The following is an 18,131-nucleotide window of genomic DNA, read 5'->3' on the forward strand; positions in this document are numbered from 1 at the left end:
AGGGCCTTCAGCAGTCCCCATCCTACCCCAGCCCCTACCCCCACTTACATGCTTCTCCACGGCTTGCAGGCTCCACTCCTCATGGTCACTCAGCTGACCACAGTGCACCTGGAGGGGAGGGAGAGGGGAACCAGCTGTGACCTCCCCTAGCCTCTTGTCTCTACCAGAGCACCCTCCCTATGCCTGGCACACACCTGTCCCCACCAACACATACACACTCCAGTCTGTGGCCTCAACGATAAGTCCATCCTCTGACCAAGCAGATGGCTGGGAAATCCCCTCCTCCAGGAAGCTTTCAAGGGCTAATCCAAAGAAGTGGAACTTTTCTGATCTCTGACTTTTCAGCCACTGTCCCATCTATAGCACAAGCCAGGTGTATAGTGAGGGACAGGGGGTGACCTTGGACCCCCCCTCCATCTCTCAGTCTATGGAGCTTTTCAGGCCCTGATGATAGAATCAGTATTATTAACTTCAGCCTCCCAGCTCCATCCTTTCTGAGTTGGAATTTGAGCCAACCCTAAGTCTGGGATAGGGGAAGAAGTCCACCATTTACAATACATATATTGTGCCTGAAGAACTCGGGAGAATGGATGGATAAATGAAGGAATGAATGAATGGAGTGACAAGGTACTTTGCCTTGCACGTGATTCTCACCAACCTGTAAGTCAAGCTTCCATCTTTCAGACTGAAGGCCCAGAAAGGTTGAGTGACTTGCCCAAGGTCACAGAGCAGAAAGTATCACAGTTGGGATAGCACTGCCCATTCCCTCCCCTTCTCTGCCCACATCTTCCCCTCTCCAGATCCATCTTTCATCACCCCAGCCCTTGTCCTGTCCCTCTCCAACTTCTCTGTGTCAGCCACCTGGAGTCTCCTCCGCCCATCTTTCATGCTCTGTGAAGTCTCTTCTCCCACCTCTGCTTGGGTGCTTGGTGAAGAAAATGGTGGGGGCAGTGGTGTGCACTGCAGGCCCTGACAGCAAAGCTCCCACCTGCGTCAGCAGCTTCCGGGCACCTACTCAGAGCTGCTCACAACCTGCGGGACTTCCCACAGTGCTTGCACTGGGGTCCCCTCCTTTATCCTCCACCCCCCCACCCCGGCCCCACTCAGCAGCCCCTGCCTGCCTGCCTCTCTGTTCTAGGTCCCCTGCCAGGAGCAGATGGAGAGGAGGAGACCAGCAGGTTCTCAGGAAGCTCACAGCCTGGCTGGGGGGGATGGAGGAGGGCGATATGATGGAGGGGGGTGTAGAACTTCATACCTGGGGAAGGAGAGGGCAGACTGAGTGGGTGGGAACTTAAAGGCTGTGGGAGCTCAGAGTGGGAGGGCACCTGGGGAGCTTCCAAACCTGGCACTGAAGTCTGGGAAGACAAGCAGAGCCCCGAGAGGATGCTGCAGGCAGGAGGCTGTCCTGACAGTGCTGGGTAGTAGGTGGTACGGGGAGCTGAGGACCAGGCAGGGGTGCTGTCTGTGGTACAGGGGGAGAGCAAGGCTAAGGAATTGGACTTTAGCTTGGTTGTACTGGGGATTCAGGGCAGACTTTAGCATCTGCGGACCATGGTCTACGAGGTAGGGAGAGCTGGACGGAGCAAGACTGGAGGCAGGAAGACCCAGAAGAGGCCTGGGCCACCAAGGATGGTATGGAACGTTAGGCTCCAGATGAGGCTCCATCTATGATTCCCATAAGAGAGGTTGTTGAAAGGGGGCATTTGCATATGGTTTACAGAAACATGTTGGCATTTTACTATTAGTAGATGGGGGAGGACATCCTTCTTGTTCCTGCCACCTGGACTCCTCTCTCAGAAAAAGGGAAGGTTGGGACCCCTCTAGGGCTGTGGGGTTGGCAAAATAGCCTGGTCCCAGGACAGAGCTGGGAGGCTGAACGAGCTTCAGAGGGCTGGAGGGAAGGAAGGAATCATGGAGTCCTCTCCACCTGCTGGGCCTGCCCCTCCCTGCACGTACTCCTGGGCTGCCTCAGCCCATCCCAACAAGCACATGCACAAACACAGTGCACACTTTCATGGAGACCCTCAGTGCCCCCCAACACACACACATTCACTGTCCCATAGAGATATCAGGCATGTGCATACCTGCACACACACAGTGCAGTCAAAGACATCCACACACTCACAGTGACTACCATCCACAGGTGCACATTCGTATCTGTACACAGGATACTTGAGTTCACATACTGGAGAGCCATGCACACACTTCTGCCCATCCCGCCCCATCCCGATAAGCAAACATAATCAGCTGCACACACACACACACCACATAGCTCCTTGCCCACTAACAGAACGCACAATTGTACCTACTCTTGCTAACTAGGGGGTGGGTCTATGACCCAGTGGGAGCTCTCAGGAGTGGGGACCCAGGCGGCAGAGAAGGTTGAAAGCCCAGCAAAGGCCCACCCCCTCACCAAGTTCAATAGAGCTAAAGGACACCCCTTCCCCCAAGTAAGGAACTGGTACGGCTGGCACAGCTCAGGGAAAGAGTGGGCACAAATCACACATCAGATGCCAGAGACCAAAGGCTCCCCGCTCCTCAGTGGGACTTATTATCCCAGAATCGAAGAACAGAGCCAAGACTCCACACAAAGAATCTGCAATCAAGTCACCCTGAGCTGCGAGCTGCGGGAGCCCAGAGCTCTGCACAGGACAGCATGCCCCTCAGAAAGCCCTCCGCTGAGCCCATCTCTATCAGGCCCCAATATTCTTTGCAGGGCTCCCAGGTTTCCTTGCTGTCACTTGCCCTCATTTGCAGTTCTCTCTTTGTTTGGCTCACTTGTGTAATGTCCAGTGCCCTCATCCCTCCAGACTGTATGGTCTGTGAAGGCAGGGCCCGTCTGGTCCGTCTCGGTCACTGCTGCTATGTTCGCATAGCACAGTGCCTGGAGGTGCTCAAGAAATATGCCTTCAATTGACGGATGGGTGAGTGGATGGATGGAGGGATGATGAATACAAGAGCAGAGACCTAGAGAGGGGAATGGGGCTTGTTAAGGAAGGAGCTGGTGAGCCAGCCCCCAAGTGATCTGCCCTGGGTACTCCTTTTACCCTCTAGAACCTTAGTCCTTGGGATTTGGCAGCAGCGGGGAGGTCTGGGGATGTCTATGCTGCCTCTCAGAGGATGTGAGATCCTGTGGCCACAGGAGCATGGGGCAGGAAGGGGCATGGAGCAGCTGGACAGATCAGCCAGACAGGATGTGTCAGACCTGTCTGTATGCTCTGGGGATGGGGTGTCCAGGAGAAGAACATTTCCACTTGAGTAGGAAGGGCCAGGCTTGGAGGGGAGGCAGATTGCAAATAATCCAAATACTTTTCAAGAGCTCTTCACTGCCCAGGGTGTTTGAGGAGGTGAGCGGACAGTAGTCAGGAACTCCTGGCAGCCACAGGTAGCATCTTGCTCACCAGCACGCATCCCACTCCTCAGCCTTGCTGTATCACACTCTTCCCCTCCACACTCCACCACCCTGACTCGGCTCATGCTGGTCCTAGAATATCCTATCCCTTCTTCTTTGTCTGTTCCCCCCTCCCCACGTCCCAAAGTCCCACTCAAATGCTGTCTCCACTGTGAGGCACCCCTTGGTGCTCCAGCATTGTTTCATTTGGCCAGTGGTGGTATGAGGGTGACCCTGCCTTCCCCCAGACTGAGCTTCTAAAAGGCAGGAATGAGTGTGACTCCTCTCTCTGCTTCAGCACCTGTCCTGGGGCAGGCAGGGCCCAGAGCAGTGTTTTGCTTGGGTGCCATAAATTTAAGTGATCTGACCAATCCCCCTTGCCAACACACAGAGCCTTTCCTACCCCCAGGAGAAGGCTGAAGCCTGAACTCCTGGCCTGACATGAGCCACAGTGAACATCGGTCACAGCAACCATACTTCTGCCCACAATAACCTTCCAAGCATCTTGCCATTGTAGGAGCTGCCTCCTTACTGGCCCAGCCCTCACAGCCCCCGACACAGGAAGTCCTTCTAGGAACTTGGCACCCCAGACCCCTTTCCCTCAGCAGAGGTGGGCGACCAAGCCATCGCCTCCCACACCCCACCTCTGTATAGTGTGCCTAGCCCAGGTCCTCCTCCAAGCGACCAGCTCTGGGACAGATGGGGACCAGAGGAGCGAGGCAAGCGGCGCTGAGAACTGGGTGCCAATGGCAGATCCGTTCCCTGCGGGGACAGAAGCTGGGGGTGGCGAAGCAGCTTGCGGGAGAAACCAAGGGGGCCGCCTCCCCCTCCATCAGGCAGATGGGGCTCCGAGGAGACCAAGCCAAGTGTCCCTTCCTTCCTCTCCTCTCCCCGTGGCCGCCCCCCGCACCCCCCGCCAGCAGCTTGGGAAAGGTCAGGCGCCTCGGAAACCTTTAATTTCGTTTTAATGAGCTCAGGAGGAGTCACCGGGCGGGCGCTCCGAGACCGGCTCATTTATCTGTCCGCGCCCTTTACCGAGGCGGTGGTCCCCTCCGCAGAAGTCGATCCCTAATAACGGCGATTTGAGGGCGCTAACCCTTCAGTTCTTAGGACTGGACACAGATTTTGAGGGTGCACCCTCAAAACCTGTATCCAGTCCTAAGAGACTGGAAGAACCGCAGAGCCCGGACCCCGCAAAGCTCACCCAGCCCCACAGGGGGAGTCGAAAGCGGGGAGCTCCGCGAGGGGGCAGCAGAGAGCAGGAGGGGCCCTGCCTCAGGTTGCCGGCCCATCTCCCCCAACCCAGCAGCGTCCCTCCTTCCAGCTGAGGCCCCCTCCCCTCCAGTCACCCGCCCCAGGAAGCCCACCCTGTTGCTTGGCATCTGTCCCAGCCTCGGATGTGGGTCTGGCTGGGGCTGGATGCCTTCCCAGGCAGCCCTGCTCCGGGGGCCTCCTCTCCTCAAGCCTCCCAGCTCCAGTCACCCCCATCTCTGACTGGCTTTCCCACACTGTCTCGATCGGGTCGGTCGTATCTGCGCACCCCTCCTCAGGGTCACTTGGTTCTCTCCCATTTGGCTGCATGCATGGCCTCTTGGGACACTGCCCCCAATGCATCTTGAAGGATGTCTTGGTCAGGGCTGTGTCAAGGCTCCACCAGGTAAGAGTCCAGATGGGGCTCACATATCCCTCTACAGGTTGCTGATGGGCAGGCAGCTTCATCCTGCCCATTCAAGGTGGGGCAGAGGGCTCCTCCCAGACTCCTCCCAGACCCCCATTTCCCCCATCTCCACCCCAACTTACTGTTCAACACACACACACACACACACACACCATGGGGCTCCATCCAGTGCACCCTCCCTTGCTCCATCCCCTATTCTCTTCCCCATTCCACCCACAACCGCTCTTACCAAGATGACAGCTGCCACAGCCCCGGCCTCCTTGTCCACCAGCGGTATGACCAGCACTGAGGGGGAGAGGGCAATGAGGTGGTCCCGTGGGGCCAGTGAGGCTCAGAGGTACTGAGCCAGGACCCAGGGAGGGAGACAAAGACACAGACAGGGAGAGGCTGGGACAGAGACACAGAGAGACCCAGAGACCCGGAGAGACAGAGAGATGGGTCCTGAGGCAGTGACAAAAATGACCACAGCAACAACCCCTGCGTAGAAGGAAACCCCCGCTCTTGGCAACTTTCTCATGATCCTCCCAGCAACCCTGGGATGGAGGGAGGCAGGTAAGGCTGAGCACCCCTATTTTACAGATTGGGAAACTGAGGCCCAGAAAGGGGAAGTGACTTGCCCAAGATCACACAGCAAGTCAGGTCTCCTGACTCCCAGTCTTGTGCACTTTCCACATCGAGACAGAGGACAGAGACCTAGAGAGACTGAGACACGAAGCAGAGAGACATGCGGACAGGGGACGTGGAGAGGAAAAGAAAGAAAAACAGAGAGTGACAGAGAGCGTGACAACTACAGCCCATCTAACCACCAGCACAAGCCACACCCCCTCAAGGTAGGTTCTGTTGTTCCCATTTTACAGACCAGGAAATTGAGGCTCAGAGAGGTTAGTAGCACAATAGGGAGAGAATTAGATGGCGGGTTTGCTAGAAACACAAAGCAAGAGAAAGAAGGAGACAGAGAGATGGAGACAGGGATAGAAGACAGATATGGTCTGGGGAGCAGGGGCCACAGTCCCTCCCTGCCCCTGCCCAGCTCCCAGCCCTTACCTTGGGTGTCAGGAGCCAGTGGAGCCACCAGCCTTGCCAAGGGCTTCCCAGGCAGGTCTGAGGGGCCCAGTCCATTGCAGCCCAGCCGCTTCCGGGAGATCACAGCCTCTCTGAAAAGAGGATACGATTCTACCTCTCAGTCCCTGGGCTTCCCAGGTGGTGCTAGTGGTAAAGAATTCACCTGCCAAGCAGGGAACACAAGAGATGAGGTTTCAATCCCTAGGTCGGGAAGATCCCATGGAGAAGGCCCTGCAGCCCACTCCAGTATTCTTGCCTGAAGAATCCCATGGACAGAGGAGCCTGGAGGGCTATGGTCCACAGGGTTGCAAAGCGTCGGACACTACTGAAGCGACTTAGCACACACACTCAGTTTCTGGATCAAAGAGGAACAGGCCCCAGCCTGGGGACACACAGCGGGCTGGACCCTGCATATCTGTGAGGATCTGGACAAGTTGAGCCGCTGCACGGTGGATATGACAAAGGCAAAAATCAGAGTCTCAGGAGAAAAGGGAACCCTCCTGCACTGTTGGTGGGAATGTAAATTGATACAGCCACTATGGAAGACGGTATGGAGATTCCTTAAAAAACTACAAATAAAAACACCATATGACGCAGCAATCCCACTCCTAGGCATATACCCTGAGGAAACCAAAACTGAAAAGACACGTGTACCCCAATGTTCATTGCAGTACTATTTACAATAGCTAGAACCTGAAAGCAACCTAGATGTCCATTGACAGATGAATGGATAAAGAAGTTGTGGTTCATATACACAATGGAATATTACTCGGCCATAAAAAGGAACACATTTGAGTCAGTTCTAATGAGGTGGATGAAACTAGAGCCTGTTATACAGAGTGAAGTAAGTCAGAAAGAGATAAATATTGTATACTAACACATATATATGGAATCTAGAATGATGGTAGTGAAGAATTTATTTGCAGGGCAGCAATGGAGAAACAGACATAAAGGACAGACTTATGGACACGGGGAGAGGGGAGGAGAGGGTGAGATGTATGCAGAGAGGAACATGGAAACTTACATTACCATGTGTAAAACAGATAGCCAATGGGAATTTGTTGTATGTTTCAGAAAACTCAAACAGGGGCTCTGTATCAACCTAGAGGGGTAGGGTGGGGAGGGAGATGGGAAGGAGGTTCAAGAGGGAAGGGAAATATGTATACCTACGGCTAATTCATACTGAGGTTTGGCAGAAAACAACAAAATTCTGTAAAGCAATTGTCCTTCAATTAAAAAAAAAAAAAATCAGAGTCTCAGACCCTGACTCTCCCCTCCCCATGCAGAGGAGCAGGCAGCTACAGTCTGGCCTCTGGTGCCTCCTGCTGGTAGATAATGGGAAAGGTACCTTCAGGGTACAGCACAAATCCCACAGAGCAAATAAAAGCCAGGGCTCAGAGCTAGGCTGTCTGGGTTAGATCCTGCCATAGCTACCACTTGATTTTGGGCAAGTGACCTAACCTCTCTAAGCTTTCCAGGGAGATCTTGGGGGGACAGAGTAGAAATCGAAACATCAGAATCTTCAGAAAACCATCTGGAGCAACTTTTGGTGCTAAGCACAGGAGGGGGACTCCAGAAATTTATTAGGCATCCCTATGTGCATATTAAAAAGCAGAGACATTACTTTGCCAACAAAGGTCGGTCTAGTCAAAGCTATGGTTTTCCAGTAGTCATGTATGGATGTGAGAGTTGGACTATAAAGAAAGCTGAGTGCTGAAGAATTGATGCTTTTGAACTGTGGTGTTGGAGAAGACTCTTGAGAGTCCCTTGGACTGCAAGGAGATCCAACCAGCCAATCCTAAAGGAAATTAGTCCTGAATATTCATTGGAAGGACTGATGCTGAAGCTGAAACTTCAATACTTTGGCCACCTGATGCAAAGAACTGACTCATTGGAAAAGACCCTGATGCTAAGAAAGATTGAAGGCGGGAAGAAAAGGGGATGACAGAGGATGAGATGGTTGGATGGCATCACCGACTCAATGGACATGAGTTTAAGTAAACTTTGGGAGTTGGTGATGGACAGGGAGGCCTGGCGTGCTGCAGTCCATGGGGTCGCAAAGAGTCAGACATGACTGAGCAACTGAACTGAACTGAACTGATGTGCCCATGAAGTCCAGTCAACCTACATAGATAAATTCCCAGTGATCCCATAGATTAAATACTATTATCTTTTCCATTTTTCAGGTGGAGAAACTAGTGTGCTGAGAGGTTAAGTAACTTGTCCGAAGTCCCACAGCTAGCAAGAGGTAGAGCCTGGACTTGAACCCAGGCATTTGGCACCAGAGCCCATACTGCTAACCAGTACCCTTGAGTCTTCCTAAAGACCAGAGGGGACTGAGGCTCCAACGAGGACTGATGTGAATGTCAAGGAGGCATAGGGCATCGGTGTGATGGGGGCAGGGGTGGGAACTGAGACAGGGGAGCCTATGGTAGGAAGAACGAGCTTCTCTCTGCCTTCACCACACATCCCCCCTGCCCCAGCCTCTGGCTCTTCCTGCTTAATTAAGCACCTGAGTTTTCACCAAATGTCACTCCCTGATGATTAATTGTCCTGGGTTCTTCATCCCTCATGCTGCCTCCACTTAATTGTGTTTGTAGGAACTGCCTGGCCTGGAGAGAAGAGATGCTTGCAGGGCTGGGACTCTGGTGTGTGCATGTGGAGTCACTCATGGGAGCCCAGCAAAGGTCAGGTGAGGAAACGAGAGGGGTAGTCTGCGAGTCCCCAGATCAGGTCCCAGCAGCTAGAGAAATTAAGGACCAAAGAGGCTGAATGCCTTAGTCAGGGTCATACAACATTCTGAATCCAACCCATTCACTCCTGGTCCCTTGGTTCAGATTCTACGATGACCACTGGTGTCTCCCACCTTCCAACCCCCACACCTGGACCTTTTAGGTTTCTAGAGGGCCGGATTCCAGTTTTGAGCTGTCCAACTGTGCCAGTCACCCCAGGAAGGAACAGGGATCTAGGGTGGCAGGAGGCAATGGCAGCCACGTTTCCGAGGGACTAAGTTGATAAAGGCTGGGGCTTCGTGGAGACAGGGACTGGCCTTGTTGACCCTCAGCCAGACCCCTTGTAGCGGACCCCACCCAATCTCTTGGCCTCAGATAAGCTAGTTACCGGTCAGCCACCAGGTGGCGCTGGTCCTTGCACTGCTGGTCAGTAAGTGCTGCAGCTTCATCTCACTGACCCCTGACTCCTCTCTTCCCAACCCCCAGACTGTGGGCTACCCTGGCTTCTCTCCTCCTACCTCCCCACTCTGCCCTCAAGCCAGGACCCTGATAAAGGAATTGCCCTGAGCTTTTCTTCTGCACAAAACTCCCCTTCGGTGCTCATGGTCTCATGACTCTCCAGCCCCCAATCTCTTAAGCTCCAGGACTCCAAGTCTGGCTGAAGGCCTGCCCTGGGTTTCCCTGAAATAGTCAGAGACCCCCGCAGTCCTGATCGGAACTTATCCTCTCCACCACTTCCCCGGAAGTAGCACAACCATCCACCGGGTCCCCTGCAGCTTTCCTCAAACTGTCCTGGGTGTCTCCCTCTCCTCACCTCCCCATCCAATGGGTGAGTCACCACCCCTGCATCCCCACAGCTCTCCCCTGCCCTCCATTCCCAAGCCACTGCCCGGCTCAAATAGACACCTCTCCCCTAGACCTGCAACAGCCTCTCTCCTCGCCTCCTGCCTCCTGTCGGGTCCCTTAAATCCAGCCCCCACCAGAGTCAGGGCAGATGTCCTAACTATGAGGACATTCTGCTTAAAGCCATTCCACAGAGTATTTGTTTATTCCACAGAGTCCCTCTGTGTCAGGTTTGGTATCGAAGACCAAGAGAAGAGGAGGAGTCATGGTGTCGTCCAGCAAATGAAGTACAGACCCACGCCGGAGTGCAGAGATGGGAGCCTGACAAAGGAAGGAAGAGCAGGCCCCAGCTGACCCCTATGCAGGACAGAAGTGGGATCAGAGAAGGAGAAGGCTTCCTGGAGGAGGAGATGCCTGAGTTGAGTCTTAGAGGACACACAGATGCTATCAAGGCAGACAGGAAAGGAAGTGCAGGTGGAGGGAACTGCATGGCAAAGGCTCAGAGGAAAGAAAGAATGTGTGTCTGCTGGATGGTCCACCGGCCAGGCGGCTGCAGAGGGCCAGGGTCCTGAGGAGCTAGGCTTGATCCTGAGGACAGTGGGAGCCCAGGGACTTGAACAGGCCAAGGTGAAGGTCAGGTTCAATTTCAGGCTGATCATGCTGGCTGCTGAGTAAAACTCTCACTAGAGAGGGAGAATCTGAGAGACAGAAACTGGGTCTCAGTGAGGGCCTGTAGTCTCAGACGTCCCTGGAACAGCAAAAGGGAGGCTGGGCTGGGGCAGGGTCAAGGCTGGAGCCTTGACTGGGTCCAGATCTTCCACCAAGCACTGGGCCTTCCAAGGATCTTCCACCCTCAGGAGTCCCCCCACACCTCGGAACTTTGCTCTGTAACCCACCCTCTTCTGGCCAGCCACATCCCAGAGCTCTGGGCAGGGCTGTGCCAGGCCATGCTCACCTCAACCCACCCTGCTATGAGCCCTTTTCTGCTGCCTCACTCTTCCCAGAACTGCTGTACCCCTAGAGGTTTCAAAGATGCTGGAAGTGGGTAGGGGACTCCAAGGCTGTGTCTCCTCCACCCAGTCAGGGCTGGGGCTTCATCTACTGCTCACATCCCCCACTCATGTCTGCCTGCCTGTCTCCCTGCTAAGTCACTCAGTCATGTCCAACTCTCTGAGACCCTATGGACTATATCCAGCCAGACTCCTCTGTCCATGGGATTCTCTAGGCAAGAATACTGGAGTGGGTTGCCGTGCCCTCCTCCAGGGGATTTTTCTGACCCAGAGGGACCCAACCCATGTCTACTGTGGCTCCTGCACTGCAGGCGGATTCTTTATCGCTGAGCCACCGGGGAAGCCCCACATCCCCCATGACGTCCCCTCAACTCAGCGCCCCCGCCCTGCCTCCTCTCCCCTCCTGACTGTCCCCTCCAACCAGGATGATGTTGGAGGGGAGGGAACACCACAGCCCCGGGGCCAGCTGTCCAGATTGAAGGCTAATGACTCAGTCCTGGTGCCTGGGTGGTCATGGGCTGCCCCAGTGAAGATAAAGACAGATGGACACAGAGTGGGGAGAGGAACAGGCGTGGATTTTATGATGGTTCCGTCCCTTTAACAACTATTTGCTTAGTGGAGGGCAGAGGAAAAGGCTCTCTGTTGGTGGGGTCAATGGCCTGGAAAGAGCACCAGGCCCTCTTCCACTCCTCTGAGCCCCTTCTTAGGTGAGACCTCCCTCCCCTGACGGAGCCCCCCACCTCCAGGGTCCTCATCTTCACTCTCATCTTTCATCCCTCTTGGAGACAAATTACGATTCAGGCCAAGACCCCAACCCTCCTTTCCGCCTCCCTCTCCCTCCCCCAGAATGTGAGACTTCACAGAGATGGGAACAGACTGTTCTCTGTGTCCCTTGAGGTCAGTCAGAGGGGCAGACGGATTCTGCAGTGAGTGGGGGCCTAGTCAACTCTGAGGAAGAAATTTCTATCAAGGTTGGGCCCCGGGGCCCCCCCAAACGGTGGCAGAGGGAGACAGCCAGCTGGGAACGGGGTGGGCGGTGTCTCCGCTCTAGTCAGAAAGGCTTTCACTGTACTCAGCAGGGAGTAATCAGAGGCTTTAACATGGCAGGAGACACAATGAGAAGAGGACTGAAATAGGCTGACTGAGATTGAGGCGGGGCCCAGAGAAGAGAGAGAAGGCTTCCAGGAAGCCTCTCGCCCAGGCAGCCCTCCAGGATTCTCCCTCTCCAGCCCTGAAGAACCCCGCCCCGCCCTTGCAGCCTCAGGATTCCGAGCCTGCAGTCCTCAGACGTCACAGTGCCCCAGCTTATCAGAGCACATAGCGTAGACTGAGGCCCAGGGAGACAGCATGAGCTTGTGATGGCAGCCATGTTGTCCTGGCTCCCAGCCCAGGGTTCTTCTCCTGGACAGACCCATCCCCTAGGGAGGCTGCCAAGGCCCAGACACCTTTTTTGGAAAACTGAATCCTCCTTAGTGCTGGGGATCTATGCAGCAGGCTTCCTAGCGGCCCTCGGGCTGGGCCCTGGCAGAGAAGGGAAATGGGCTGGTCAGGGTGGAGAAGGTACGCGGAAGGACTTCGCGGGGGAGGAGACAGCTCGGCAAGCACAAGGAGGCAGGGAACCCAGGACTCATGCCGGGACGAAACGGCATCTGTGAACCCGTGGAGGGGTGCGGGGCATCACAGGAAGGGCTGGGTAGCCGGTGGGGCCGCCTCACTCCCCCGGCTCATCTCCACCCTGCCTCCCCACACCACCCTGGGCCCTTATCTGTCTTTATGATCCGCCTTCACTTCACACCTGCTGCTGTTTGCCCGCCCTGCCGGCCCTCCAGGGTTTCCTGGAGGAGCACCCCCTCCACTGGGGCCAGCGCGCAGGCTCCACCTTGGGCTGGGGCTGGTGCCTGGTCTCCCGATGGCGCACCAGAGGGCCCTTCAGAGAGCCACAGAGGGCACTTTCAGAAGGGCCCTGGGAGGGAAGTAATTTTCTCAAGGTCACCCAATGAGTAAATGCGTTGGGACTTGGGGGTGGAGGGCAATCAGCAATCATTAAACACCTACTGTGTGCTGGCCCTGGGCTAAGCCCTGGCATCTTATTAAGCCCATAGGCAGGGCCCACTGTTTTCTCCATTCTGTAGATGAAAAAACAGGCTTGGAAGGGGCCCCAGTGGGGCAGGGATGGGGCAGGGCTAGAATCCAGGCCTGTCTGACTCGCATTCATGTGCTCTTGTCTCTTCCGCAAACCTCTGTCTCTTCAGTCCAAGCCGAGGAGGTGGGCTCACCACTAGACACGCAGTGAGTGGGTGAGTGGGCAGAGCACAGATTTCAAAAGAGAGGACTGGCCTGAACCTTCGCCCCCATACTTGCTGGTGGGACGCCCGCTTGCCCCCTCACCCGCCTTGCCGCCTCAGCCTTCTAGGATTTCTGAGCCTTGTGTCCCAGCAGTCTTCCCCTCTCCACTCTCAACTCTGAGCTAATGGCATTGGAACATTTACTTTTAATTGCCTTTTTTTTTTTTTTGGTACCTTTACCAAAGGCTTTAATGAATCTGAAGTGGCCGGAAGTGAGGATACTGAAAGGGCTTCTGATGCTGCAGAGGATCTGAGCCCCTCAAAGATGCCTGGACCGCAGACGCCCACCCCCACCCCAGCTCACGCAGGCTCAGAAGGAGCAATGCAGACCCTGAAGGATGCTCCCTTCTTGCTGTCTTGAGTCTGCGATCCTGCAGCCCTCTGCCAGGAGAGCCTTCCCAGGCTGCCTCGAGGAAACTTCCTAGATCAGACAAGCTCATATTAAATAAAGTTCTTGAGGATTAGGGGTAGGGGTACAGGCTCAGAGGAGAAGAGGGGACATTATAGCATTTTTTCCCTTAAGATTCTGAAGACCTCCCAGGCCTATCCTGCCATCTTACAGATGGGACACTAGAAGCCAGAGAAGAGCATGGCTGCCTTAGTTCACACAGTTCTCAAGAGGAGAAGTTGTCAAATGATGCTAAAGGGGACAGTGTCACCTACCTGCCCACCCTGTGGGAAAATCGACTGGGAGAAAAGGAGGTGGGAAGGCTCAGAGCTATTGGAGAGGCACCAGCCCCTTCCATGGGGAACAGCCGGAGGATAAAACAGCATCAAAGAAGCCAGGGTTCCACGTGTCAGGAGAGGGGTGTCTCAGGACCACCAGCATCCCCAGTATCAGGACCTCTGGCATCCCCCAAAAGCAGCTCTTTCCATGGCCTCTGTGACAGGTGTTTTGCCAACCTCAGCTACTACCTGAAAAAGCCGCATCCCTGACTGTTTGACATGTTGGAGTGGAGCACTGCCTCCTGGTAACACCCCCCACTGGTGTCCACCCAGCCCTTATAGCTCCCGACCCTGTGCTCCCTGGGTCCATGACACCACTGTACTACTCAGAAGGCAGTGCCCGTATCCTCCTTGGCCTGCCCTCCTCTGGACCAGAGTTCCTGCCCATCCACACTTTCTCATCAGACAAGCTCCATTTCCCTTCTCTCTCCCCTGGACAGCCAGGAGCCAGGATACCGTGTCCCAGACCTGGCTGTGCCTCACACCAAGTATGTGGCATTGGACACATCTCACGATGTCTGCTCATCTGGAAAACAGGGAGGCTAAATTCAATAGGCTCAGAGGTGCCAAGGGACCATAGGGCACTGAGCCCGTGTTCCTGAAGTCAGTGATTCCAATGTTCTACCATAATAAAAATAAAAACAGACATTTAGCACTCATTATGGATACAGTTTTAAGGGCATTACATGTGTTAAACGTTTAATCCTCCCAAGAATCCTCCCATAATAGTACTACGAGATGAGTACTATTATTATCGCCAGTTTACAAGCAAGAAAACCGGGGCACAGAGAGGCTGAGTCCCTTGCCCTGGATAGTAAACTGGAGCTGGGGTTTGAACCCAAGCAGCCAGGCTCCAGAACCCACAGCGGGACGTGGTCTGTGATCTCCCCATTCTCAGAGTTGACACCATGCGGTCCGGCATTCTGTGACTCCGAGTTCTGTGATTCTGTGAGAACCTGCAGGCAGTTATCGTTGCCTGCTGGGGTTCTAGCTGACAAACTGTAGCCCTGACCTTTTGAGACTCAAGCTAAGAAGGCTGCAGTGGTTTAGAATAGCTCTCCAGGAGGAAATCTAGCAGTTGGCACTTTCCCTGTGTCATCCACTCTCCAAACACAACACAAGAGAAGACAGTGCTTCTCCCCTCTATGCTGCAGCCGGTGATCCAGCCAGGGAACCCCAGCTGGCAGGGAGGCTAAGGTCAAGGTCAGATGGGGAGGGTGAGGCCAGACCTTGTGGTCTCCCTTGACCATGTGAGGGGGCAATGGGTGGAGAGCAGCTCACCGCACTTTCCCCTCCTGGGGCAGCTCATGGCGGGGCTCCTCACACACCAGCCGGGATTCCCCGTCCAGCAGGTAGGTGTAGACTGTCTCCTAGAACAGAAGGCACTCATGAGATCCAAAGGAAAGGCCCTCCCACCACCCACTTCCAGTCTGACACAGGTCTGGGTGACAAGGTCGTAGGCATCTGTTTGTCCGTCATTACTCCCCAGGTGATTCTAAGTGCAGCCAGGGTAGAAAAACTCCCCTGTGATCTCAGCACTTCACTCTCCTGGGGAGGGTCTGATGAGCTGAAGGAACAGACCACAACCTGCCAATACTCCACAACCCTGAGATATTTCCCTGCAGAGACTGCAGCCTCAACAGACAATAACTGAGCGTCCACTTGGGGCCATACTGCAGAAGAGGCTCTGCAGGGAAGAGGGTATCTTCCCTCCTACTTCAGATACACAACCAAGAAATCATACACTGTGAGCCAAGCCAGGAGGACTTCTTGGAGGGAGTGACTTTAAAGTTGTAATTGACATGGGAATTAGACATATTTAGGGAGTGGGTTGGAGATGGAGATGGAAGAGGACAGGGAATCCTGGTGTGCTGCAGTCCATGGGGGTCGCAAAAGAGTCGGACACAAATAAGCAACTGAACAACAACAAAAGGGAGTGGGTGAGAATGGCTTCTGGGCCAAGTATTAATAATAGGTAGGTAGGTGTACAGAGTCCAAAGCATTGATGGAACCGACAGTGGCGGGGCCGGGGGGTGGCACAGGAGGTGGGTTTGGGATCAGGGGTGCTGAGTGGGAAGGGAGCTTGGGGAGGGTTTCGTTGGGGAGAGGGACTGCTGCTGGGGAGGGAGGAGCTGGTGAGCCCTGTGAGACAGGAGCTGATTTGTATTTTGGAATGATCACTCCCCAGAGTGAGATCAAAGCCCTGTTTGAAGCATATCAAATCTGCAGCTTGTCAATCCACCCTCCCTAAGGACCCAGGGCAGTCCTTTGTTTGGGGGTGGGGGGACATGCCACTCAGTGTGCAGGATTTTAGTTCCCCGTCCAGGGATTGAACCTGCACCCTCAGCAGTGAAAGCACAGAGTCCTAACCACTGGACTGTCAGGAACTGCCCCCCAGAGCAGTCTTGGTTTCAGTTGCAGACCATGTCTTGGCAGAAGCAGTTGCCCTCACTGACCCACAAGAGAAAATCCACATTCCCTCCAAGGGGGACTGGCCATTCTTAGAGACCCACAGCCAACCTGTCTGCAGAGCATCTCCACTGCTGGAGTCGCATGTGATGAGAGAGACCCAGGTGCTCAGCAGAGCCTACACCCCATCAAGGGGGTACCCATATGCCCAGCTCAGTATCCCGAGAGGCATTGTTTTCTCAGTGGGAGAATGGAGGGCTTGTCCTCTCTGCTGACGGTATCAGGGAGGGCTTCTGGAGGTGGTGACACTGAAGCTCCGTTAAAGTAAGTGTGGAGTCCTTCTCAGAAGCCATTGCCTTTCACAGCTGTGAGAGTCCACAACCATGTCAGACACTCTTGTTGTCCTTGGCTGTCCCCAGCCAGCCAACCCCCAGGAGATGCCCCAGTCCCACCTCCAGAGAACCTGAGCCAAGCTCAGAAGTGGCATAGGCCAGAAATGACAGGACCTGTGGAGGGTGAGCGGGGCAGACACAGGAAGACCCGGGCCCCCTTGTCTTCCCAGGTGAGGGTCTAGTAGGGGAGTTCAGGGATGAAGAAATCGGTGGGAAGGAGGCCCTCACACCTCATCTATATTCAGCCTCCTCCTGTCAACCAACCCTTTACTCAGCCTAGGAGGGGCCTGTAGGATTTGGTCCCCCAAAAAAGTTAAGACACTACCCAGCACCCAGAGTCTTGCCCTGGCAGAGAGAGGGGCAGGCAATCCGAGGGTGGCAAGCAGGCAGGCACGCACATCCTCACTTCACTTCCGGGTGTCTGTCTGCCTCCACCCATCACTCACAGCCCTCTGGGTTAAAATTAGCTGAGTTTACTGGAGAGAAGGAGGAATCATTTCAGACACATCAGTCCCATCTGCATTTGCGGCTGCCTGCCACAATGGGTGCTGATGAGGGAGCCAGGTGCCAGCAGCTCCCCTCCCTGGAGTCTCCCCACCCCTCTTTGGAGAGTTGAGCTCCTCCATGCAGTCAAGACAGGGCTCCCTCCCCAAAGTCAGGGCTTCCCTAGCTCATGCAGGTCTTTGGGGTGGACCAAGACCAACACTTCCCACTGTCCCAGGGATCTAGTCACCTGGACCGGAGCTGTTTTCCTGGCCCCCTGCTTTGGGGATACAATTAATCTAGTACAAGGGCATCTCTGCTGGCACCACCAGCATCCTGCCTGTGAAGACCCTCCTCCTCCCCACCCCCAAGGCAGCCTCGTGGATGCTGACCTGCCAACCTCCCCACCTCTTCTTTTCCAGATGTTTCTCCATCCCAGGCCAGATGTTGCCTCAATCCCATCTCCGGGAGGATTTATTTTGGGAGCCAACACACCACCCACTTCCTACCAATTTCACGCTCAATAAAGCTCACTCATTAGTCTTCCTCCTGGGCTCTGAACTTCCAGGAGGTTTTGAAAAGACAGAGCTGAGGAAAGAGAATGGGGATGCTTAGGTGTCAAGCCCCATTTGTTCCTGTCATGCTGTGTGACCTTGGGGGAAGTGTCCTCCCTCTCTGGGCCTTGGGTGGATCATTCATCCAGCAGATTCAGACACAGTAGGCTCTGCTGGTGGCTATTGTCTAGGGTAGAGGAGGGAACACCCCAGGCTATGGGACTCAGTTTAGGCATTTCCTCTTCTGGTAAGTCTCCCATGCCTCTTAGGGTGTCAGAGCCCCCCTCCCCAGACTGACAGTCCCCTGCTCCCTTCTGTCTGGCACAACTGATACACTGCTGCTTTGTGTCTTGAGAGCCAGTTCATTCATCCTCCTGCATAAGGGATGCATAGTGACCATGGGAGCTGAGTTGAGGAGTGGCCTGGGGCAACTGAAGAGGAGCACAGTCTTCTCATCCAGGCACTCCAGGCCCAGGAAACCATGCTGACCAGGTGACCAGGGGCCC

At 54.8% G+C, this 18,131-nt stretch overlaps 1 protein-coding gene across 3 annotated transcripts in view; it reads right to left on the reverse strand.

The window, feature by feature from the left end:
• Window positions 1-18,131, reverse strand: part of PDE2A (phosphodiesterase 2A) — a 94,217-nt gene that overhangs the window by 14,949 nt on the left and 61,137 nt on the right. For all 3 annotated transcript variants that reach the window (XM_043906488.1, XM_043906480.1, XM_043906497.1), the window contains exons 4-7: window positions 15,069-15,157; window positions 6,114-6,223; window positions 5,299-5,354; window positions 49-108 (exon numbers count right to left, since the gene is read on the reverse strand). In XM_043906488.1, coding sequence (XP_043762423.1) covers window positions 49-108; window positions 5,299-5,354; window positions 6,114-6,223; window positions 15,069-15,157 — 315 coding nt within the window. The remainder of the gene's footprint in view (window positions 1-48; window positions 109-5,298; window positions 5,355-6,113; window positions 6,224-15,068; window positions 15,158-18,131) is intronic.

The sequence above is a fragment of the Cervus elaphus genome, chromosome 1, assembly GCF_910594005.1.
Source record: "Cervus elaphus chromosome 1, mCerEla1.1, whole genome shotgun sequence".
NCBI lineage: Eukaryota > Metazoa > Chordata > Mammalia > Artiodactyla > Cervidae > Cervus > Cervus elaphus.